The sequence below is a fragment of the Gracilinanus agilis genome, chromosome 4, assembly GCF_016433145.1.
Source record: "Gracilinanus agilis isolate LMUSP501 chromosome 4, AgileGrace, whole genome shotgun sequence".
NCBI lineage: Eukaryota > Metazoa > Chordata > Mammalia > Didelphimorphia > Didelphidae > Gracilinanus > Gracilinanus agilis.
The window spans coordinates 11,010,562-11,032,681 of record NC_058133.1 but is presented as its reverse complement, the minus strand read 5'-3'; the positions used below and the strand labels follow the sequence as shown (position 1 = coordinate 11,032,681).

The window sequence follows — 22,120 nt, the reverse complement described above, 5'->3', positions numbered from 1 at the left end:
CAAAAAGAGCACTGGATTCCAGGTCAAAAGACTTCAATTCTGGTCTTGTCATTAAAGTTTGCCCCCATCTCTGGACTTTGGTTTCTCCATCTCTAATATAAAGAAGTTGAGTTTAATGATTCTGAAGGTCTTTTTTTATAAACTGTCCATGCCTTTTGAGGCTTTCTGATGTTATGATGATAGGATTCAGTAGATGAGATTCATTTTCAGAAGGGTTATTTTGTTTTAGTTTGGGCAGAATAAGTCAGAAATTTGAATAAAATGTATTATTGAGATCGATCTGTCTCTCTATTGGTACATCTTATCATTCTCTTCTAGAACAAATGTGCCATGAGTACTCTAAACTTTAAATCATTTCTCAGGGAGCTGGAAATCCCAGTGGAACAGGCTGGAGAAGCCCTTATACTCAAGTCTGGTCCCTGCTCAGATATTCCCTCCTGCCAATATCACTTTCTGCTTTTCCTCCTCAGTGGATGTTAACCCCTAAGTCTCACTCTCTGGGAAGACAGCACAGCATGTCCAACCTGCTCTTACCCTGAGACCTTCTTCTGCCTTCCCAGATGTTATGTGTTCATTATCCTTCCACTTCTTACCCGTCACCCCTCCCATTTCCTTTGTAGAATGATCATGGCTGCTCACAAAGCTTTGATGAATAGGGAGGCATCATTTATAATCCTTCCAGTAAAATGGATGACCACTATGCCTTACCAACTGCCTTGTGATTACCCCTAAGGTCTCCTTTACCTTACCATCTACCCTGATTCTGAGCTCTCCTATTCCTTGTCCCCTAAAATTAGCATGTGAGCCTCTTGAAAGTTGGAACTGCATAACTCTTTTATCTGTGTCTCTAGCCATACACAGTGCTAGGACCATAGAAGGAATTTAATAGTTGTCCATTCACCCACCCACCCACCCGCCCATCAATCCATTCATTCATTCATCCACTCTTCCATCCATCCATTCATTGTTGAACTCACTAGGCTTGAATTATGACCTCAAAGTCCATTTCCAGATGGATATTTGAAGTTGGCAGGTCCTGCCAGGGCTCAGCTTCCCTCAGAATTGTTTTTGGGAAACCTGGGTCATCATCAAGCCCTGAGAAAGATTAAAAGAAGACTTTCACGGGGAATAGTTTTATAGGAGGAAACCTAGAGACAATACAAGATTTGAGACTGGGAAGGACACTTGATGGTCATTTCCTCCAAACTTCTCATTTTTGTAAATTTAAGAAAACTAAGGCCATGAGAGGGAATGTCACTTGTCTCAGGTCACTTTGCTAATAAATGCCAAAAGCAGGACTTGAGTACAGGGCTTATGACTCCAAATCCAGCCCCTTCACCAACATATCAAGCAGCTGTGTGAGTGTGTGTGTGTTGTGTGTGTATGTATGTATCATTTTTTGTAAAGATCAGATCAAAAACATCCCAGCCCAATACATTTTTTTTTAATAAAAGCTATTTGTTGGAGCAGAAACTTTTTGAAAATTAAGCGAGAGGAGGGTAATTAGGTGGTTCAGTGGATTGAGAGCCAAGCCTAGAGGCAGGAGGTACTGGATTCAAATCAGGTCTCAGGTACTTCCTAGACATGTAACCCTCGATGGACAAGTTACTTAACCCAATTACCTAGCCCTTACTGCTCTTCTGCCTTGGAATCAATATACATTATTGATTCTAAGATGGAAGGTGAGAGTTAAAAAAAAGAAAAAGAAAATTAAGCTTGCTGCCCAAAGCTGTTTGTGATAGTAATCTCAAAGAATGTGGCTGAACAAATGGTAGCATAACCTTACATTGCTAACGAGGCATAATCTGTGAGCTTTCAAAATACTTCTTTGTTGATGTGCCCCCATCCTCCCCCCACCACTTCCAACTTCTTTCTTTGAAGAGTTTTTACCATATTCTCCCCACCTAAACATTCCTGTTAGTACAATATTGTGGGCAATGGGGACCATGAACAAAATGAGCAAAACAGAAGATGACTGTAATATTTGGCAAATCCAGGACCTCCCTCCCTGCTGCCTTCAAGATCAAATATCCACTCCTTTGCTGGCAGATTAAAGCCCTTCTCAGCCTGGCCTCACTCTACCTTTCCAGCCTTCTGACTTTTTGTCTCACTCTCTTTTTTTTTAAATAACAACACATATCTTCTCTCTTAGAATTGATACTGAGTGTTGGTTCCAAAGCAGAAGAGCAATAATGGGGTTAAGGGACTTGTCCAGGGTCACACAGCTGGGAAAAGTCTAAGGCCAGATTTGAACCAACTAGGACCTCCCATCTCCAGGCTTGGCTCTCTAGCCACTCTGCCACTTAGCTGCCCCATCCCCTTTCCTTACTCTCTAGTCCAAATAATGTGGCCCTTTTTTTTTTGTCTCCTTGTAGGAGGTTTTCCAACTCTTTCCTATTCATCTTTGCACTGACTGGCTGACCCTTGTATCTGAACCATTCTTGCTCCTACCCTCTCTCTCCTGAAATCTCTAGTTTTCTCCAAGATACAGTTCATCAGGTGGCACCTTTTATGAAGCCAAAGATCTCCCTGGACAAAATCATAGAATGTAGTAGTTGGAAGGATTCTTTGGTCTAGGGCTTCTGAACTTGGGGCCCATGAGGTGTCCACAGAGAGATTTCAAGGGAACTATGGAAGTGGATGGGGGGGGGAGGGGATGTCCTATCTTGAATTTCACTAACCTTTGATTTCCTTTGTACTCTTCTGTATTTTATTTTTTACATTTAAAAACCCTGTTCTGAGAAGGTGTTAAATCCAGACCCATGACCCAGAAAGAACTCTTAATCTGGTCCACCCAATATATTTTTTTATTATCATCCCCAAATCATATCAAATCTATTTTTCGTGAACTTTTCAATGTCTTTTGTCTTTCAAAAAACCCTTAAGTAAACAGAGGCCACCCTAACCCTTCACATCCTCAGAAAAAAAAGTACAAAAATGTGCATGCACAAAATATGTACAAAATAGAATGTAATCATTGGAAGAGACGTCAGGAGCCAACTAGCCCAAGATTCTGAACCTGGAGTCCATAGACCTCTAAAGGGTCCATTGACAGATTTCAAGGGAGGCATGGAATGAGATAGAGGGAAAATCCAATCTTGGTTTTCACTAACCTCTAGTTTCCTTTGTAATCCTCTTTCTCAGTTTGAATGTTTAGATTGAGTTTAAAATGAGAAGAGATTATATATTATGCTATAATATATACTATACGATATATAAGCTTCCATATATTTTCCAAGGGGTCCATGACCCAGAAAAGGTAAAGAACCCTTGATCTAATCCAACCAGCATATGAAGGAACCTTCTCCAGGTCATTCTCCTCTCTAGGACTCATTTTTCTTTTCTCCTAGAAGCAGCTAGGTGGCATAGTGGATACAATGATGCATCTGGAGTCAGGAAGATCTGAATTCAAATCCAGACTCAGACAATTCCTAGATATGTGACCATGGCCAAAACACTTAATCTCTGTCTGCCTCAGTTTTGTCAACTGTAAAACGGACACAATAGTTTCAGGGTTGTTGTGAGGAACAAATGAAATAATAGTTGCAAAGAGATTAGCATAATACCTGATACAGAAAAATGTTTGTCTCCTTCCTTATTTCCTTTCTGTAAAATGAAAGATGGTCCAGATGGCCTCCAGGGTCCTGTCCATCCCAAGATCCTCAATCCTTCCATTCTCTTCTCTATATCAAACCAGATAATAATTGTTAAGCATGTAGCATGGTGCATGACACAAAGGGAACTTTATGTAAATATTAGGAATTACTATTAGAAAAACATAACCTTCATATGCCAGTCCAAAGATCTTCCACCAATACCAATGCTTCACTTTGTAACAATTCTTAAATGGAGCAAGCCTGAATTTTAATTCCTTATGTAAATCAAATAGGATCATTCCTTTCTCATGACAGAAAAGACACTGAGTGAACAATGCCCTTCTTCAAATCACCCCAAAACCCAAATGAACCCCTGGAGTTAACCTGGCTTTGCATGCCCCCATTAATTTTTTAATGACCTATGGAGCACTTGAGGACTCTTTCCTTGAAAAAGATATACATCGAACATGTAACAATTATCCACCATGTGCTAGGGACCATGCTGGGAACTGGGCAAACAGAGGAAAATTAAACAGCCTTTGCCTATAAGGAATTTACATTTGGTTGAGGAAAAGAAAAAGATGTATTTCTTATATATGTATATATAATACATGTGGATGTATGTATTTATATGCATACACACATACATACCTCTACATCTTATCCCCAAATGAATGTAAATTCCCTATAGACAAAGGCTATTTTTCATCTGTGTATGCCTAGTATCTAGCAGAGTTTCTGACAGAGTAGTGTGAAGGGTTAAAAATTTTGGTAGTAGTTTAAACAAAGGTCAAGAGAGGAATTTGATGAAAACAAAACAATTAGTTTATTTGAGGAGAGTTCAGATAGGAGATAGAAAGGAGGAAAGCGAGAGTAATCTTATAACTATACCTAAAATCCCAATCCTAACTAAAATTTCTATAAAAGTCTAAATCTCTCTGCCTTCAAGGGCAGTTTCTTCTGCCAGGGCCAGGCCAGCCAGGCCTATTCTGCCTACACTGACTATCTAAGAATTTAATCACTATCTATCTATCTACCTGAGCTAATCAATAAGCATTAATCACCTTACCACCTCCATACAAGCTATTAAGGCCTTAAATCCATTTTCTTTCTCCCCAACTATCAATTATTCTCAACTCTTGGTCTCAGAGACACAGTCACAGTAGGTATTTAATAGATATTTGTTGATTTTTTTTAATTGAAAAATCTTATTTAACCATGCCTTTTCCTTAACTGTGTAACTCTAGGGATTTTATCCCACCTGGAAAAAAGAATATGATTGGTGTATTGTCCATCTAACTCTCCCCTTGTTTTCATTTCATGCAGGATTGAAAAAACGTACAAGGAAGGCCTTTGGAATACGGAAGAAAGAAAAGGACACTGATTCCACGTATGTACCCTGAATGGGGATGCCTGGGTTGGGAATGTTGGTCTTCCCATAGATTCCCATCTTGATAGACATTGCGATGTCATGGTTGCTTTGAAAAGATGGACCCCAGGCAGATTTTCTAGGTCTGATGTCCTTGTAATAGTAGCCTCCTTTTGGATCTGTCCATAATAGTTGTTAATAAGTGATGGCAACCTCATGGTTCTTGTACAAAATTGATAAATGGTTGCATTATTCATGATCCCATGCTACTTAGGAGAGGCAGCATGAATTTGGAGATAGAGATCTGGCCTCAGACTCAGAAAGTTGTCCTGGATTCAAGATCCACCTCTGATCCATACTCTCTCTCTATCCTAGACAAGAGACTTCCTCTTTCAGTGTATCAGTCATCTTTTAACACCATAAGTAGCAAAGGAGATAGTAATCTCCATTGGTGAAGGGAGATTCCTCTCTGGGAGTACCCTAACTAGGAGAAATCATTGATAGAGACTAAAGGGGGAAAAAATTCCTATGATATGCCCATTGTATCTCTCTTTCTTAAATATGTGAAGAAACCATCCCAGTATCCCTACGAGAGTAGACAGGCAGGCAAGATTATTATTCCATACATTCTTTCAGTATCCTGGTAGCTCACTTTGTAAATTATCAGGAAGCTATGGAATCTAATTCCCAGGAAAGCTTTCAAAATGGGATTTGCAATCTTGGGTCTAGTTAGATAATCCATAATTTTAGCTGAAACCAGGAAAATGGACTTAGTGACCTTTGGGGTTCTACTCCAGCTCTGCTTATTCCCATACTTATCATGTTAAAACAATAATTATAATAATAACAAAAACAAAAAAAATAAGAATTAGGAAGAAGCTGGGAGACACAAACGAGGCATCCGGGTTCTACTAATTGTTCACTAATGTAGGAAACCAGTGTGTATATGCTTTGAGAAGCTTTCCTAGGAGACAGTCAAGGAAACCTTCAAGGATCTCATTTTGAAAGGAACTATAGATGAGTCAATGATTTAATAATTAATACTAATTATGTTGCTTCTTAGAACAGAGCCATAACTATAGCTGGATGGGTAAGGTTTTGTTCCAGGGTATTGGCAGGGGTTACACAGCTAGCCAGTGTCTTAAGGTTGGATTTAAACTAAGGTCTTCTTGACTTCACATCCAAGGCTCTATCCACTTCTAAATAACTTTCATTTGTTCTTCATTGCCCAAAGGGTCTCCATACTTCTTGGTCCAACATTCAAGATTATCCAGAATTTATTTCTAATCTTTTCCATCTTTATCTCCAAATTCTACTAGTCATATAATTTAAACCTGTTATCTCAAGTCTCCAGTCACCTTCCTCAACAACTCTCTAAGGTAGACAATACAAGTTTTAGGAACCCCATTTTACAGATGGAAAAACAAAAGCTGAAAGTCTGTTCCCAAGTCACAAAGTGCTAGCGTTAGCTCCCCAAGTCAGCGAGGCACAATGGAAAGAATAGAGAATTTCAGGCCAGAGTCCAGCATTCAGATCTCAGCTTGGTCACTCACCCTACCTGTGTGACTTTGGGCAAATCATTTCCCTTCCTTGTCCTCCTGTAAAATGAGGGGGCTGGACATCAGAGAACCTTTGAGGTTCATTCTGGGTCTCAGCTCCACATTCAAGGCTCTCTTGGTCCTACTACAATGAGTGATCATCAGGGATTTGGACTGTTGGACAGGGTAGAGTGAGTACATCAAGGTCCACACTGCCGGTTTGCCATGGTTCTCTCCTTCCAATTCTTCCTTCACAACCCTGCCTCCCCCATGGGTTTAACAAATGTAGATTGTTCTTTATGCTTTGGGACAGATTAGATCTGTTTTCAAAAGGAATGAACCATTTGAGATGACAGTGATTGCTCCTAAACTGGGGCTGAATGGACCAGCCTTATCTTAAAAAGAGGATTCATGTTTTGAGTAAGGATTGGTCAAAGGTGGGCCCCCACCATTTAGCAAATGTGCTAATAAACTGAAGAGAGGGCAGAGGAGGGCCTTGAGGGGTTGACATGTAAGGACCAATGTAAAGAACTAGGGATATTTGGCCTGGAGAGGAAAGGACTCAAAAGAGATATAACAAATGTCTTTAAATATTTGAATGCTTTTCACATAGAAGAAAGCATACGCTTATTCTCCCTTGTCTAAGAAGACAGACCCAAGAACTACGGGTGAGTGTTTGAGAGAGACATATTTAGGATTGATGTCAGGAAAAATTCCCTAACTATGACACCTGTCCCAAAGGGAATGAGGCTTCCTTGTCAAGGGGGAGGTTCTTTTCCCTTATTTGAGGTCTTTAATCACTTGTATTTTGGGAACTGACTTGGGGAGTAGATTAGACTAGCTGGTTGCAATCCCTTCCAATTCTGAAGACCTTTTGTGGGAGATGACATCAACCATCCCATTCAAATTTGGGACTCTTTGAACTTAAATTTCCATTGACCCTTTGGGTAGCGACAATAGGATTGCTTAATTCCTGTCTTCATTTACCTCAGAGACCATGGGATCTTAGCATCCCAGAGCTAGAACTGAGAGGGACCTTGGAGGATGATATCTCAAACCATCATCTCACTTTACAGAAGAAAAGGAGTCCCAGCCAGCTTAAATGACTTGCCTGAGGCCACACAAATTTCCTTCATTTTGCCTTATACAAACACATGTAAACCATAATATGGTCCATCTCTTGGGAGAGAGCCTAGAAATAATCCAACAAGGCAAAAATCCCACACCACCCTCATTTATCATGAGATCCTGCCTATTGCTCAGGCATTCCCTTTTTCTTCTTACAATGAAGATCCAAGGACCCAGAGCTTTCTGAAGCCCAGTTACATCCATCAACTAACCCTCGTGCTTTGTGGGGATGGAGTATGCAACTTAAGGGTCATTGTCACCATGGATTCAAACTGTCTTGAGGCTGTGGCAGCTGGCAGAGGGGTTGCTAAGCAATACCCTGGAGGACCAGCACATTGAAGCAAACCAAGGAAAAAGTAGTTTGTTAGCACCTGGGCTCCCCAGTCTGGTCATCCAGCTAACAACTGAGGGAGGAAGTGCGAAGGATAAGAAATAAAGGGAAGATGGGCAGAGAGCCAGGTTGGACAGATGAAGGCTGGGGAGAAATGTCAAGTTCTTAAAAGCAGAAGATGAACATTTAAAAAATCAGAGGGAGATAAATAAGGATCATGGCAGAGTTAGTTATAAAAGAGAGAGCCAACCCCATTCAATCCAGTCAGCATTTGTTAAGCTCCCACATTTAAAGCCCTCCCCAACCTGGCCCTGACCTACTTTTCTTGCCCTAATATACATTATTCTTCTGCAGATACTTCATACCCTCTTCTGTCTAACCAAATGGGATTTCTCACTATTTAATAACACCTAATATTCCATGTCTGCTCTCCATGCCAATGCAAAAGCTGTTTTTTTATACCCAGAATGCACTCCATCTTCTCCTCTGCCTTGCTTCCTTTGAAGCTTAGTTCTATTAGGACCTGCTAGGTGAAACCTTCCCTTATTCCCTCAGTTGCTAGTCCCCACCCCCATCAAAATTACCTTGTAGTTATTATAAATATGTAATGGGCAATGGATTGGCCAAGGAAGACCTAGTCTTTAGAGCACATAGCACATGTTCTGGCCAGTATCAACCCATGCAGAGGTTTAATGAGCCTTTTTCTGCCATGATTGGCCAGTCCCCTCAGAACATATGTATTTTTATATTACATGCCATCTCTCCCAGTAGAATGGAAGCTTCTTGAGGACATGAACTAGTTCACGTTTATCTTTCCTTCTCAGTACCTAACACAGAACCTGACATAAATATGCAGGAAATAATTAAGGTTGGGGGGGAGGTCTTCATTCTGTCCCTCCCAAGAGTTTTAATATTGATCAATCAATCAACAAACATTTATTAAGCACTAACTGTGCAAGTATCATGCTCATCTCTGGGGACCCTAAGAGAAGTCACAAATTGTGTCCACCCTCCAGGAGCTTTATCCTTTCTGATAAAGGAGAGGGAATTAACAATGAGGTAGACCAAGAGATGAAGATTCTCTATTTATCTCAGAGGCAATAAATAGGGAGCCACTGAAGCTTCTGTAGCAGGATGTCACCCCAGTTTGGTTGGCAGTTACTGAAGGTTACTTTGGCAGGTGTGCAGATGATTGGACACTGGTAACCCAATGAGGAGGGCAATGCTCTGAAATCAGAGGACCGCAATTCCAATCCTGCCTCTGATGCTCATGCGATGCTGGCCAAGGTCTCAGCTTCCTCAACTGTTAAGTGGAGAGATTATTCTAGAGGGCCTCTGAGGTCCCTTTGAGTTCAAAATCTATAATCCTATAGACAAGGACAAAGAGCTAGCCTTGCAACAACAAGAGCTGTCTTCAGGTCCTCTCTCTCTGATGACCCAGTGAATGCCTTTGGGACCACAGGCCAGTCATTCACTCTCTTGATTTTTCAGGAAAAAAATTTGCAGAGGAAGGGTCAATCTACACTGGAAGAGGGTGTTTCCTCACCTGGAAGTTCCCCTTACTGGTGAAATCACAGGTTTAGTCTATCCCCACCCCTCTGATCAAATACATTTGGATGAGGAGTAATGGGAGCTTGAACGAGGATGGTGGCAATGGGAGTGTGAGGAGAAGAGCAAGGATTTGAGAAGAGATCTGGCAGTTAAATTAAAAAGCAACAAAACTTGGCAACTGGTTAAATGCAGGGCAGAGTCAGACACTTAGCATTTATTAAACACATGCCAGGCACTATGCTAAAACTTAGATGTATGAGAAAAGGCAAAGGGCAGCCCCTGTCCTCAAGGAGCTCCCAGTCTTAACAAGGGCAGATGACATGAGAATAAAAATGGAGAAATGGGCAAGACTCTAGAAATAGGGGAATGGGGAAAAGCTTCCTGTAGAGGGTCGGGTTCTAGCGGGGACTTCAGAGAAGTCAGGCAAGTCAGGAGGAAGAGATGAGGTGGGAGATCACTCCAGGCACTGGAGCCAATCAGCAGTGAGGGACAGAACATCTTCAGGGTGCCGTTGCCCCACTGGGAAGCTCAATCTCTCCACTTGTCGGGGTATTCATTTAATTCACTGCCACACTAGAGTGAGCTGGACCACACTGGCTGCAAGGTGGGTCCTGGGGTAGAACCAGAGGAAAGATTCAAGGAGTGGTGACACTGCTGCTGTCCATATTGGATGGCTATGAATATGGGCTCAGGAAAGTGAAAGGGAAGTCTGAAACCCAAGAGCAGCTTCCCCAATTAGTACCTCTCTTTTATCTTCTAGGAACCAATGACAAAATCTCTGGTGCTCAAATCCCTTGCTTCCTAGTGGGGCAAAGGCACCACTGAGCTCATCTAGCCTCAATTTCACACCACCAAAAATTAGATTGAAATTGAGCTAAATTCAAGGGTCCCAGCTCCATTTCCACCATATTCTCCACCAGGAACTCACATCTTGTCACTTCTTAGGGATTTCATTTTTCACAACACCACATGATTTCAATCACCAAAGGAGTGCATTGGTTGTGACCCAGACCTTTCCCCTCCTCAATTTCCTTTTTATTAGCTATTTTCTATTTCCTGGAGTTATGAGGCATAAAAATATCATATGGTGTTAAAAGCCAGTGAAAAGGGGAAAACTAGGTGGCTCACTGGATTGAGAACCAGCCCTAGAGACCAGAGGTCTTGAATTCAAGCCTGACCTCAGACATTTCCTAGCTGTATGACCCTGGACAAGTCACTTCACCTCTTTACCTCAGTTTCCTCATCTATCAAATGACATAGAGAAGAAAATGACAAAGCACTCTAGTATCTTTGCCAAGAAAACCCCAAATGGAATCATAAAGAGTCAGACAACTAAAAAATGACTAAATAGCAAAAGATACTTTAGATATAGAACTTATATAAAACTTATACAAGATGACCTTGGAAAATAAAATACCAGCTACCTGGGGGGATCAGGTATAGCCTCATGTAGAAAGAAGACATTCGAGCTGAAGTTGCAAGAGACCAGAAGGGGAGAGGAATAAAAATATTCCAGACCTGGGGAACAGCCAATACCTATACTCAAAGAATGGAGATAAATCTTCATGTTTAAGGAAGAGCAAGGGGGTCAGGGAGACACGACCATACTAAACCATACTAAACGCAATTATTATCTCTTTCAAATCCCCATTACAACCCTGGCAGATAGATGCTATTTATTATCCCCATTTTACAGATGAGAAAATTGAGGCAGACAGAAGTTCAGTGACTTGCCCAGGGTTGCACAGCTAGTAAATATCTGAAACTGGATTTGAACTCAGTTCTTCTCGACTCCAAGCCTCAAGCTCCATCCACTACACCACCTAACTACCCCCAAGCTCATGAACCTGAATTACTAGAAAGACAGCAGTAATCTGAGCAGAAATATGGAAGTCTGTGTTGTTGTCCCTAGTGAATCCCCTAGCTCTGTGAATACCTAGTGGCTGATTAGGAAATGTCAGTTGATGTACAGATCATCCAAGGCTCCATGGCTAGTTAGTTAGGAGAAGAATGGGAACTGGTCAGCAGGTTCCTGAAGGCTGTTGTCTCTGTGTCCTGCTGAAAGTCACCATATTTTTATTGAGGTCTGAGCACACGGTCCAAGACAGAGGATTTCTTTGCAGAACCACATTAGAAGAATGCCTTCTTTGGTTGGACGAAGGACAGTCCCAGAGTAAGGTCACCGTCTTGAGCATGCCTCTCGGGGATGGATAATTATAGCATCCTTCATTCATAGGAAAAGAAAGAGGTGAGACGGGGAGAGTATCTGCTTCGTTTGAGGAATATCCGAAATAGCACCAGCCTGGACCATATTGTTTGAATTTAGAGTTAGCCTAAATATCCACCAGCTTTCAGCCAAGATGTTCAGCAGAGAGAGGGCTGCAGTGGAGCAGAAAGAACGGCCGTAAAGAACGGCAGCTACTTCTAGGAGAAAAGGGCAAGATGGAACCTCAAGTTGGGGGTGGAATTAACTACAAAGTACCTCGTAGGCACGGCAGAGTTTAATATAGGCTGCAGTCATCGGGGATGGGAAGATGACCACCATCATGCTAGAGAAGGATGATGGCTCCATGGTCCAGAGGATAGAGTCAAAGAGGCAGGAAGGGCTGAGTTTGAGCAATGCCCCACACTTCCTGTGTGACCTGGAGCCAATTACTTAGCTTCTCTCAGCCTCAGTTTCCACATTTATAAAATGGGGATAATAATACCACCTGCCTCATAGAGTTGTTGTGAGGCACCAATGAGAAGAATATATGGAAAGAGTTGTTGTGAGGCACCTAAGAGAAGAATATATGGAAACATAAATAATAGTTATTACGATTTTGAAAAAAAAAAGGGATACAGTGGAGAAAACCTAAGATCTGGAATCTGAGGATATAGGTTCAAATCCTAGTTCTACCTCTTGTTACATATGCCTGATCTTGATTCCCGTTCAGATGACCTGGGTTCCAATCCCACTTCAGTCACATACTAGCTGTGTAACCCTAACCAACTTAGTTAATTTTTCCCTGCCTCAGTTTCCTCATTTATAAAGTGATAGGGTTGGATTCAGTGGCCTCCAAGGTCTCTTCCCAAATAGAAATGCATGCTCCTATGAGTTTCCCCTCCCTCCCTGGACCCCAGATTCCTGTTTCACAAAGTGAAGGGGTTGGACTTGATTTCTATGGTTCCATCGAGCTTTAAATTTTGTGATTTCCCATCAGTGGTCTGATGGGAGCGACAGACAAGCAGAAAGTCATCCAATTTAGAGCTCTCCATTTTACTGACACTGTCCAAAGGATTCCTTCTTCTAATTTCTGTCACTCTCTCTTTGTTACAGAGGCTCGCCAGATAGGGATGGAATCGTAAGTATTCCGTAACTCTTCTCACTAGGCTTGTGTTTGGATGTTTGCTGCAATTTTTTAAGAAATGTAAACCCTCTTTTCTCCTCCAAGGCTGCCTTTAACGATGTTTAGCCCCCTTCTCTATAGTTTGTATTTATTATATATCAGCAGTAAATATGTTCCTGGCCAAGTGGATGTTAGGGCATCTAACTTTTATTCAGCTCCCCTAAAAGCCCCACAGGGTAGTAAAGAAGGGATACTAGGATGAGCCTGTAGGGTCAGAGCCTGGGGAGGTCATTCGTACAGGGCATGGCCACCATCCAATGTGATTTCCTTTTATACTAAATTGTCTAAAGGCTTTCAAGTGCGAGAATACGTTCTGCAAACTATGGAGGCCACAGATAGACTGGGAGCCCACATGGCCAAGAGCCATGGAGCTTCTTTTGAAACCTCGATGGGGACGTATTTACTATATTAAAATCAAAATTGGAGTGAAGTTTTGAAGCCATCTTTGTCCCAATGGGCAGCCTTCGGTCCTTGTGTCCTGGATGGAAAGGCACCTCTCTGGCCCTCCTGGCCACCGGGTTTGAGACCAGAGGCGGAATCTCTGAATTGCAGGTGTGAATTTGCTCTGAGTCACACTTAAGGACAGGGGTGGTGCCTTGTTCCAAAGCTATTGCTTTTCAATCTCAATCAGAAACTAATTTGAAAAGAACAGCTGCTCTAAAATGGACCCACATCAGGCAGAATGTTATTTCAAGTGGGAGCTAAAATAAGCCCATGGGTTTAAAAAAAAGTTTAAAAAGTTGTAAAGGCTCTTTTTTTCTAAAATAGTACCCACATCAAGGTGTTGATTACAGCTTTGGCAGGAATTTTCCCCACCACATGACTTGAGATACTTAGCCCTTTGCATTCATGTTGGTCTTGCCATGAACTGTTAAGAAGCAAAATTGCAACTATTCGACATTGGGTAACACTGTAATCAAGGCTCTATTCAGCAGGGGAAAAAAAAGGCCCAGAAGACCCAACTTCTCCTCAGTCCTTGCTTCTGGCTCAGAGCCCTCTCCTTAACTCTGTTTCAGGTACTCTCCACCTCTCTCTTTCTCTGTGTCTTCTCCCTGTTTCTCTGTCTGGGGTTTCATGGGTCCTCTCGCCTCCCCTGCGTTCTGTCCTTTGCAAGGCTCCATTTCATTGCCTTTGGCTTTCTTTCCTCGCTGCTTCTAGAGCTGGTTGCTTTCTCTTGCTTCTCCCAGCTTGGTCCTTTTTTCCTCTGCTCTCAAGTGCCATACTCCTTATATTTCTGAACCCAGTCCTTCCTGGACACACTCTTCTCTTGGAGGGGCTGATAGTTTAAACCAAAAGGGGGATGGATTTCTTTCCCCAAAGTAGGCTGTGGAACACAAGCAGTCAGTGGCTGGAAGAATAGTTCAATTTTAGGCTATTATTCTCTCCCAGGTTGCTCATGAACAAGGATAGAGGGTTCAAAAGTGATTTATTAAAATCAGCAGGTAATGGGGTAGCTAGGTGGCTCCAGAGATTAAGAAACAGACCTAAGGACAGGAGGGCTTGGGTTCAAATCGGACCCATCCTAGCTGTGTCACTTAACCCTCATTGCCTAGCCCTTAGCACTCATCTGCCTTAGAACCAATGCTTAATATCAATCCTAAGACAAATGGGAAGGGTTTTTTTTAAGGAATTTTTAAAAATAAGTGGATAAGTAAAGAAAGGCAAAAATAGGACTGATGAGTAATCCTAAAAAAGTAAAAATCATCCTATTTAAGAAAAGTCAATCTGGATTTTTAATGAAGAAGGAAGTCAATTTGACTTTGATTAAAACCAACATTTTTTTTGGAGGGGGGTGTTTCAGTATATAGACTCTGAGCTCCCTGAGCTCAGGAACTGACTTTCTTTTTGCCTTTCCTCAGATCGTAACACTTACCACAGTGCCTGGCACATGGTAGGGCCTTCATAAAGGCTTACTGACTGACTTAAGCTGAGATAGGAGATGTTTGGATTCCCATGGTTTTTCTAGAAACAGGACAAAACTCAGTTCTATAGAAATCATTTTTTCCCATTTTTTTAGTGTCATGTAAAACCCACTTCCATATTTTTGTAAGAGCAAAGTCATACAAAACCAAAACCACCAAATAAAATCAAAGATACACAGATGTGAAAGACAACTCCTGCAGTTCTTTCTCTGGAGGTGGAGAGCATTCTCCATCAGAAGTTACAGAAAGATTTTTAGGAATGATTTTAGGAATGATTAGCAAAACTCATCTGACAAATGCTCATCAGTTTCTCCCTCATCCCACTCCACCCCGACCACACACACACACACACACACACACACACACACACACACACACACACATCCTTTCCCAGTCATCAGGAGGATTCAGAAGAAAGCATCTGAAGCTGATATTTAGTCAGAGTTGAATCCCTCCCAACCCAAAGCTGTGTATTCTGCATCCAGTTGTTATTGGGGTTAGCCCGATTTCTTTTAAGCTCAGAGTCTGAGTAGCCCCATCCATTCCCAAGTTTGGCTTAACCACTCTAAAATCACCTTAGAACGTTAGAGCAAGAGCCCGGGGTTCAACGTAGCGATTCTTGGAGATTAATAGAAACTGGTGTGTTTCTGGGCTCAATTCTTCAACTATCAATACTTAATCCCATTACTCTGGGGAACCATGATCTTATCATTGGGGGAACCACACATTCTTCCTTAGTTGTTGGCTTAGATGTGTTTGAAAACCCATCACCCAATGGCCCACCTTGTCCTCAACTTCCCCAACCGTACATGGACAGTGTGCAAAGGAAAGGCATCCAGATTCATTCTGCAGCTTGCAAGATTCTACCCTAGTTTGCCCTGGGTGCCCAGAGACTTCAGAAGCTCAGGCTCAGTTCCATAGAACAATTAGGCATCAGAATAGGGATTCCGGAACTAGAAACTGTCTTTTTCTAAGAGGCGTTTCTATTGGGATCGATGGGTTCTGAACACAGAGGTGTCCAGGTGGAGGGCTGGACTTACTTCTTGGTAGGGTTATCCTAGTGAAGCGCTGTGCTCAGACTCAACACCATCCCTACCAGACCAAGAAACAAAGGGAAGCTCCTTTCTGGCCTGATTGCTTTAGAAGCTTAGTCCCTAGAGAGTCTCCTTGGTGTCAGCCTGCATGAATGACCGAGGGCTCTGCTTGGCTTATTGTCAACCGGCGAGTGTATCTACAGCTGTCACTGCCATCTGTCTTGGTGTCCTCCTCCTCTGACTCAAAGACCAAGTCTGCTTACGAGAGAACCAAACGTCCTTTTTCTTGGTGGTTCCTTTTTCCAGCTGCCCCCAAGACTAGCGAGAGAGGGATCCCACCTCCCCTGGAATGCTGGAGGGAAATCAGATCCGCCAACCCTGAACAGGGCTCGAATTGCTGGGTCCCGTCCATACAGATGGTGGTCCATCAGCAGTCAGAATGGAGATAGGAGTGAGGGGAAGAGGGTAGGTGTGAGTCCATCGGGAGGCCGTCAGTCAGGATCTCTTCCCTTTACCAGAGAATGTCATGTTTGATACGATCGTCTTTTCTGGTGTTCCTTCGTGTCTGTTTGTCAGTTAACCGCTGGGTAGACAAAGACTCAGATACTCCCTGAAAAGTGGATGTGTCTCCTTCTCCTCCTCCTCCTCCTCCTTCCTCCCCCACTGCATGCCTGCTGAATAGAGCCTTGTTACGGCCCCCAAGTCCCCTTTTGGCTGCAGGGAGCCCCGCCGAGATGGGCAGGCCCTAACATTAGACCGAGCTCTTTTGTTTTTCCCTTCTTTACCATGTTTGCCAACTCCATGTACTTCTTAATATGTGTCTAAAAAAAAACCAAGCGGATATTTTAATAACTTTTTTCTACATCAAACCAATCGATTCCAGCATCCCAGCCCACACGAACCACCCTACAATAGCAAAGCAGAGTACGCACGCGAAGGAGGAAAAAAAGTATCGGTAAGGAATCAGATTTTAGTCTCAAGTTTCCAAGGGGTTGTAGAAACAGTGAGTAAAAATCTAGGTGGGGAAATTTGTGAAAATATGAATTCTATTCCTCGGGAATCTTTCTTAGATGTGTCCAAATCGGTCATTGAAAAGCCAACCAAGCGTCAAGTCTTAGTCTACTGTGCCCACCCCTTCTCCCTGTCTAAGTATCCCATTACATTTTCCAAAGGGTGAAGCATAAGCATTTTGGGCTCAGTCGGGTGCTTTGGATGAAGGATAAAACCAAATGAAAGAATTGAATCTGGCACACATAAAAAGCTTTAGCAATAATGGAAATAATACCCTGTAAAACTAAGCCAGTTTACATGATCCTAAAGGTCTACTCAGAGTATCCTGAACCTGGCACAGTTCCTTGGGCTAAAGGCAGAGAGGTGATGTAGTAGATAAAAGAGCTGGATTTGGAATCGGGAAGACATGAGTTCAAATCCTGCTTTAGTCACATACTAGCTGTACAAAGATGGACAACACAATTATACTTCCTCAACCTCGGTTTCTTCATCTGTAAAATGGAGTTAGTGATAGCACTTACCTCCCCATGTTTTTGTGAACATTAAGTGAGATAACACCTAACACACTTTGCAAACCAGAAAGCAGTTTATAACCACTAGCTATTATTGTTGTTGTTAGGTTAAGGAAGACAGCAGGCTTTCCCAGAGTAGAAAGAGCAGTCAAAAATTCTCTCCCCGTCTCTGTTAGCGAAACCCCCTAGGATTCCTATTCAGCTCCTTTGAGTAGAATTCCTACCGGATGGGAGAAATGGTGAAGCTTGGAAAATACATTAAATTTCCAAGATAAAATCTGAGCTCCCCAAAGGAGGCCCACAGCGTGTCTCCTGCTGCGAATGAGTGTTGGAGAGATCTGTACACCTTCTAAAAAACTCAGATTTGTGTTAGATCTGGCCATTTGGCCATTTTCAAATTCCAAGGGAAGAAAACTTCTTTCTCTGTGAACATAGCAGGGTGCAGCTTCCCTCCATTCCCTTCACTAAACGTATATCCTTCTTCCTTCATCCTCCTTTCATCCCCAATTATCCCTTCCCATAATTCCCCCAGAACCACCTTTGAAACCAATATGCAAAATCACTTTCTTGGCTACTTCCTTCACACACAGTGTGCAGAGAAAGCGGAGAAGCATTTTTCTTAGGTCTGAACCTCCGAATAGGGCTCTCCACAGGCACTGGTTCCATCCCTGGCTTGCTATTTTTTGCTACTGCAAACCAAAGACTTTGATGGGAATTCACCAAAATAAATGAAACCAAACACTGTCAGTTCTTCCAGTAAAGCCAGCTCTGTGTGTGTGTGTGTGTGTGTGTGTGTGTGTGTGTGTCTGTGTGTCTGTGTGTCTGTGTGTCTGTGTGTGTGTGTAGTGAAAACATGTTGCATAACTTAATTGTCCCCCCCTTGTTATTTGTATTTTGTGTTTGTTTTTAATTAGACCCATTTTGCTGAGAACCCTTTCCTCTTGTTGGGTTTTGTTTCTCACCCCCTTTGTTGGTTTCCATGGAAACTATGAACAGTTTCACTTAGCCCAGACCTAACCAAATCAAGACCTGTGGATGTTGATAAGACTCTGGGTTTGTGGGCAGAAGGAGAATTTACCATTTGCCATGACCCCCAAATAGGAGCAAAGTCGGGTTTGGGAAAGAGACTGGATGATCCTGGAAGCCAACTCTGGTGTCTTCTTGGTTCCCCTGGTTCTCCCTGGCCTACCTGATCTCTGGTTCTAAAATTTAATAATTGCACTTAATAACTGTGCAACCATTACTGAGAACTGCACAAGGCGGGCAGTCATTCTCTCAAGGGAATGAAGGGTGGAACCATGTGTCTGGCCAAAATTTCTTTGGAGCCAAATAGGGATTCCAAACTTTTCCAGCTTAGTCCCCTGAGAATATTTTCTTTCTTTTCCATGATTATAAACAATAACCTAAATTACATAAATAAATAAAACCATTACACGAAATATCTCAGTTTCCCCAGCTCTGGCAGACAATAATGTCATGAAACATGGCATGCTGGATTTCAGTCAAAAAGACTGAAGTTTTATCACTCACTACCTGTGGGACCTTAGACAACTTATTCAGCCTCAGTTTCCTGATCTATAAATTGTTCTATTTGGCCTCTAAGTTCTCTCTCAGATTTGCAAATTATATTATCCTTTAATCCAATGAACTCACAGTCCATTAGGTTCTATGTCTACCCAGGAATCCTCTTGGATATGGTAGTTGATGAAGATGGCTGCTTTCTCTTGAGGGCTCTAACCAATGGTCCCCCACACAAGTTTGACAGCCCTGTCTCTCATCCATCTTTCAGGCTATGTGTCAACTGCACATTTTGTTATCCCCAAGAGATCGAGGGGCCCTTCATTAATGGGTGCAAAGAATAAAGACTGATCCCCAAATCTTCACTCTCACACTTCCTAGCTCAGCTTGGGTGGCCCATTATTGCTCTATGTCCAAGAACACAGCTCCCTTGTTAGACGTCTCCCCGCTTTTGTGCCTGTGTGATGCCCTCATGGGAAATAGGAGAGTTTTACTATTTCCGATTTGATAACCTTCCCTGTCATGTCCAAGTGATTCTTCTCTGTCTATTTGGGATGCCCTGAGAGGACCAAGAAGGAATTCCAAGGCTTCCCCAGTCCCAGTGAAGTTCCCACACAACCAGCTTTAGATTATATGTACGTTGACGGGGGACAATAAAAGGACAGAGTTCATCCTCGCTTTTATTGATTTATTCCATTGTTCTTCCCCACAGAACCCGTACCAGAAACTAATGTGTGACAGAATGGGGTGGCTTAAACTAGTCTATTATAAAGAGCTCTGTACTCAAAAGTGTTTGACCATAACTGTTCATAATAATAATTATTATTATTACAAGTAATAATAATTAGAATTATGATGGTGATGATTATTTCTTCTACCCTTTAGCAAATCAGTAGCAAAAAGGTTAAAAGAGCAACATTAATTGATAATTCATTGCAAAACAAATTGGAAACTTTGGTCCGAGCCCCCATTTTGAAAAAAGAAATAAATGTGTCGTAGCCCACTGTGTTATATTTAGAATGTTAGATGGCATTTCTAGGCTTCGCCCATCCAATCACCCTTGATGGCACAGATGGCTCTGAGTAGCCCTCCTGTTGTTAAAATTGTCCGGCCCTTTTGACAACGGAGCATTAAGAAAAAAAAAGCCCAGCATTGTTATCATCCACTTACTGAGTGTCCTGGCCAGCCGACCTTGCCATTCAGTATTCCATGATTCCTTGGTCAACGTCACCTGAATCTGTCTTTGCTGTGTTAGCTTTTGAGAGCTCATGCCAAGTGCAAATGAGACCCGTGTTGTTTGTTGCCACTTTTCATTCCAGTGCACCTCTTCTAACACCATTTTCCCCATTTATTATAGAAGAAAAGCAATGGTGCCCCGAATGGATTTTATGCAGAGATCGACTGGGAAAGATATGTGAGTATCCAAAGGGTTATTATGTTGTTACAGAGAGATGGCCCAGGAGAGTAGCTTTTGTACTCCGGCTTTTGGGTGCAGGGAATAGTGAAATACTATCTGTCCCATTTGGAGGAGGCTGACTCGGTCTGTTGGCACATGGAAGGTCCCATTTAGTCCTGACTCTACTAAAGGTCACTAAAGAGAATTCATTTAACCTCCACGGCTCCATTTTCTCATTTTCCAAATGGGAGATGCACAAGGCTCGCTAGAATTAAGGGAGACGGAAACCATGAGAAGTCCCAATCTGGAAGGACTCAAGAGAAATCAATTGGCTCAACCTCTATCTTTATAGAGAGGGGGCAACTGAGGTCTATTCTACATGTGGAATATGGGGCTCTTTGAAAAGGGCAAAGTATTTCAGAGAGTCATGTATTTAGAGTCAAAGGGGGCTATCTGGTCTACCCTCCTTCATTTTACAGAGAAGGAAACTGAGGCTCTCAGTCATCCTAAGTGGCATAATGAGATTGGTTGCACAGATCACAGCTTTAAAGCTAGAGGAGCCTTGGAGCATCTTAGGACCATTGATTAGAGATAAGAGAAGACTCAGGAGCCCCTAGTCCAACTCCTTCATTTTACAAATGAGGAAACTGAAGCCCCTAAAGGTGGCATAACTTGGATAGGAAGGCTATGAAGCTAATACAGAGGAGAGCCCAGATTCAAACCCAGTTTCTGTGCCTAGATCCAGCACTATTTCTGCCATACCCCACTGCTCCTACATGTTGAGGGTAGAGAATTAAACTCTTGTTTTTGACTCTCAATCCTCACTTTTCTCTACTCCCTTATCCTACCCTGCCATGACACCCCATTCACCATCTATCCTGAAGGAGGTTTTATTGGACCTTGATTCAAATGCCGGTCATAAAAGGTTACACGGTCCAGTGGAAGGCTCTGACTCTCCAGATGGAGGCCCAGCTGGCCCACATCCTGCCTCTGTCTCTTACTGCCTTGTTCTACTTGGTCATCTCACAAAAGCTTATAATCTAATGGGGGAGCACAATACATAAAAGAAAGCTGTAAAAAGGGGGTGGGCAGGAGGAGGCATGGCAGCTAGGTCCAAAGGAGAGAAGCTGGTGGAAAGAGACCCTTTTATAAAGGAAGGAGCTGCCTTGCAGTAGATGTTGGAGGCCAACAAGAGCTTGCTTTGTGGAAGAGGCACAGTCTGATCTGACTCATGAGGATGGGGCCCTGCCACTGTGTCCTGGGATGCTCGCAGTCCCACGCCCACACCAGTTAACCAGATGTGGCTTTCCTATGTATTCCCCCATCTCTAATGTGGTTTAAGGCAGGACTGAGTTCAGCCCAGCTCCCATGTCATACAAGGACACAAAGATTCTATAGGCCTTACCAGGTGAACAGTCAGAAAATTTAATTTAACAAAATGAGTGAAATGGAAAAATAAAGATTAAGGAATTACCATGTGATAAGTGCTTGGTCTATAGATCCGAAAGGAAAACAGGCCCTGTTCTCAAGGAGTTTCCATTCTAATAGAGGGAATTAATTCACAAAGAAGAATGTTGGTTAGTAGGGATCCAGTGGACGGTACCATTTTGTTTTGAAAAGTTGGGGCCTTAGGGGAATAGAAAGGCAGAGCCTTTCCAACAACAATGGTCTAGTTGATTTGATTAGGGTTCAGAACTAGAAAAGGGGAAATGGGCTCAAGAAAGAAAGAGAAAGAGAGAGAGGAAGGAAGGAAGAAAGGAAGGAAGGAAGGAAGGAAGGAAGGAAGGAAGGAAGGAAGGAAGGAAGGAAGGAAAGGAGGAAGGGA

General features: G+C 42.5%; 1 protein-coding gene across 1 annotated transcript in view; it reads left to right on the top strand.

The window, feature by feature from the left end:
- The window catches only part of SGIP1 (SH3GL interacting endocytic adaptor 1), a 169,263-nt gene that overhangs the window by 21,539 nt on the left and 125,604 nt on the right, over window positions 1–22,120 (top strand). The window contains exons 2-5 of the mRNA XM_044674763.1: window positions 4,923–4,986; window positions 12,833–12,857; window positions 16,742–16,813; window positions 20,257–20,313. Coding sequence (XP_044530698.1) covers window positions 4,923–4,986; window positions 12,833–12,857; window positions 16,742–16,813; window positions 20,257–20,313 — 218 coding nt within the window. The remainder of the gene's footprint in view (window positions 1–4,922; window positions 4,987–12,832; window positions 12,858–16,741; window positions 16,814–20,256; window positions 20,314–22,120) is intronic.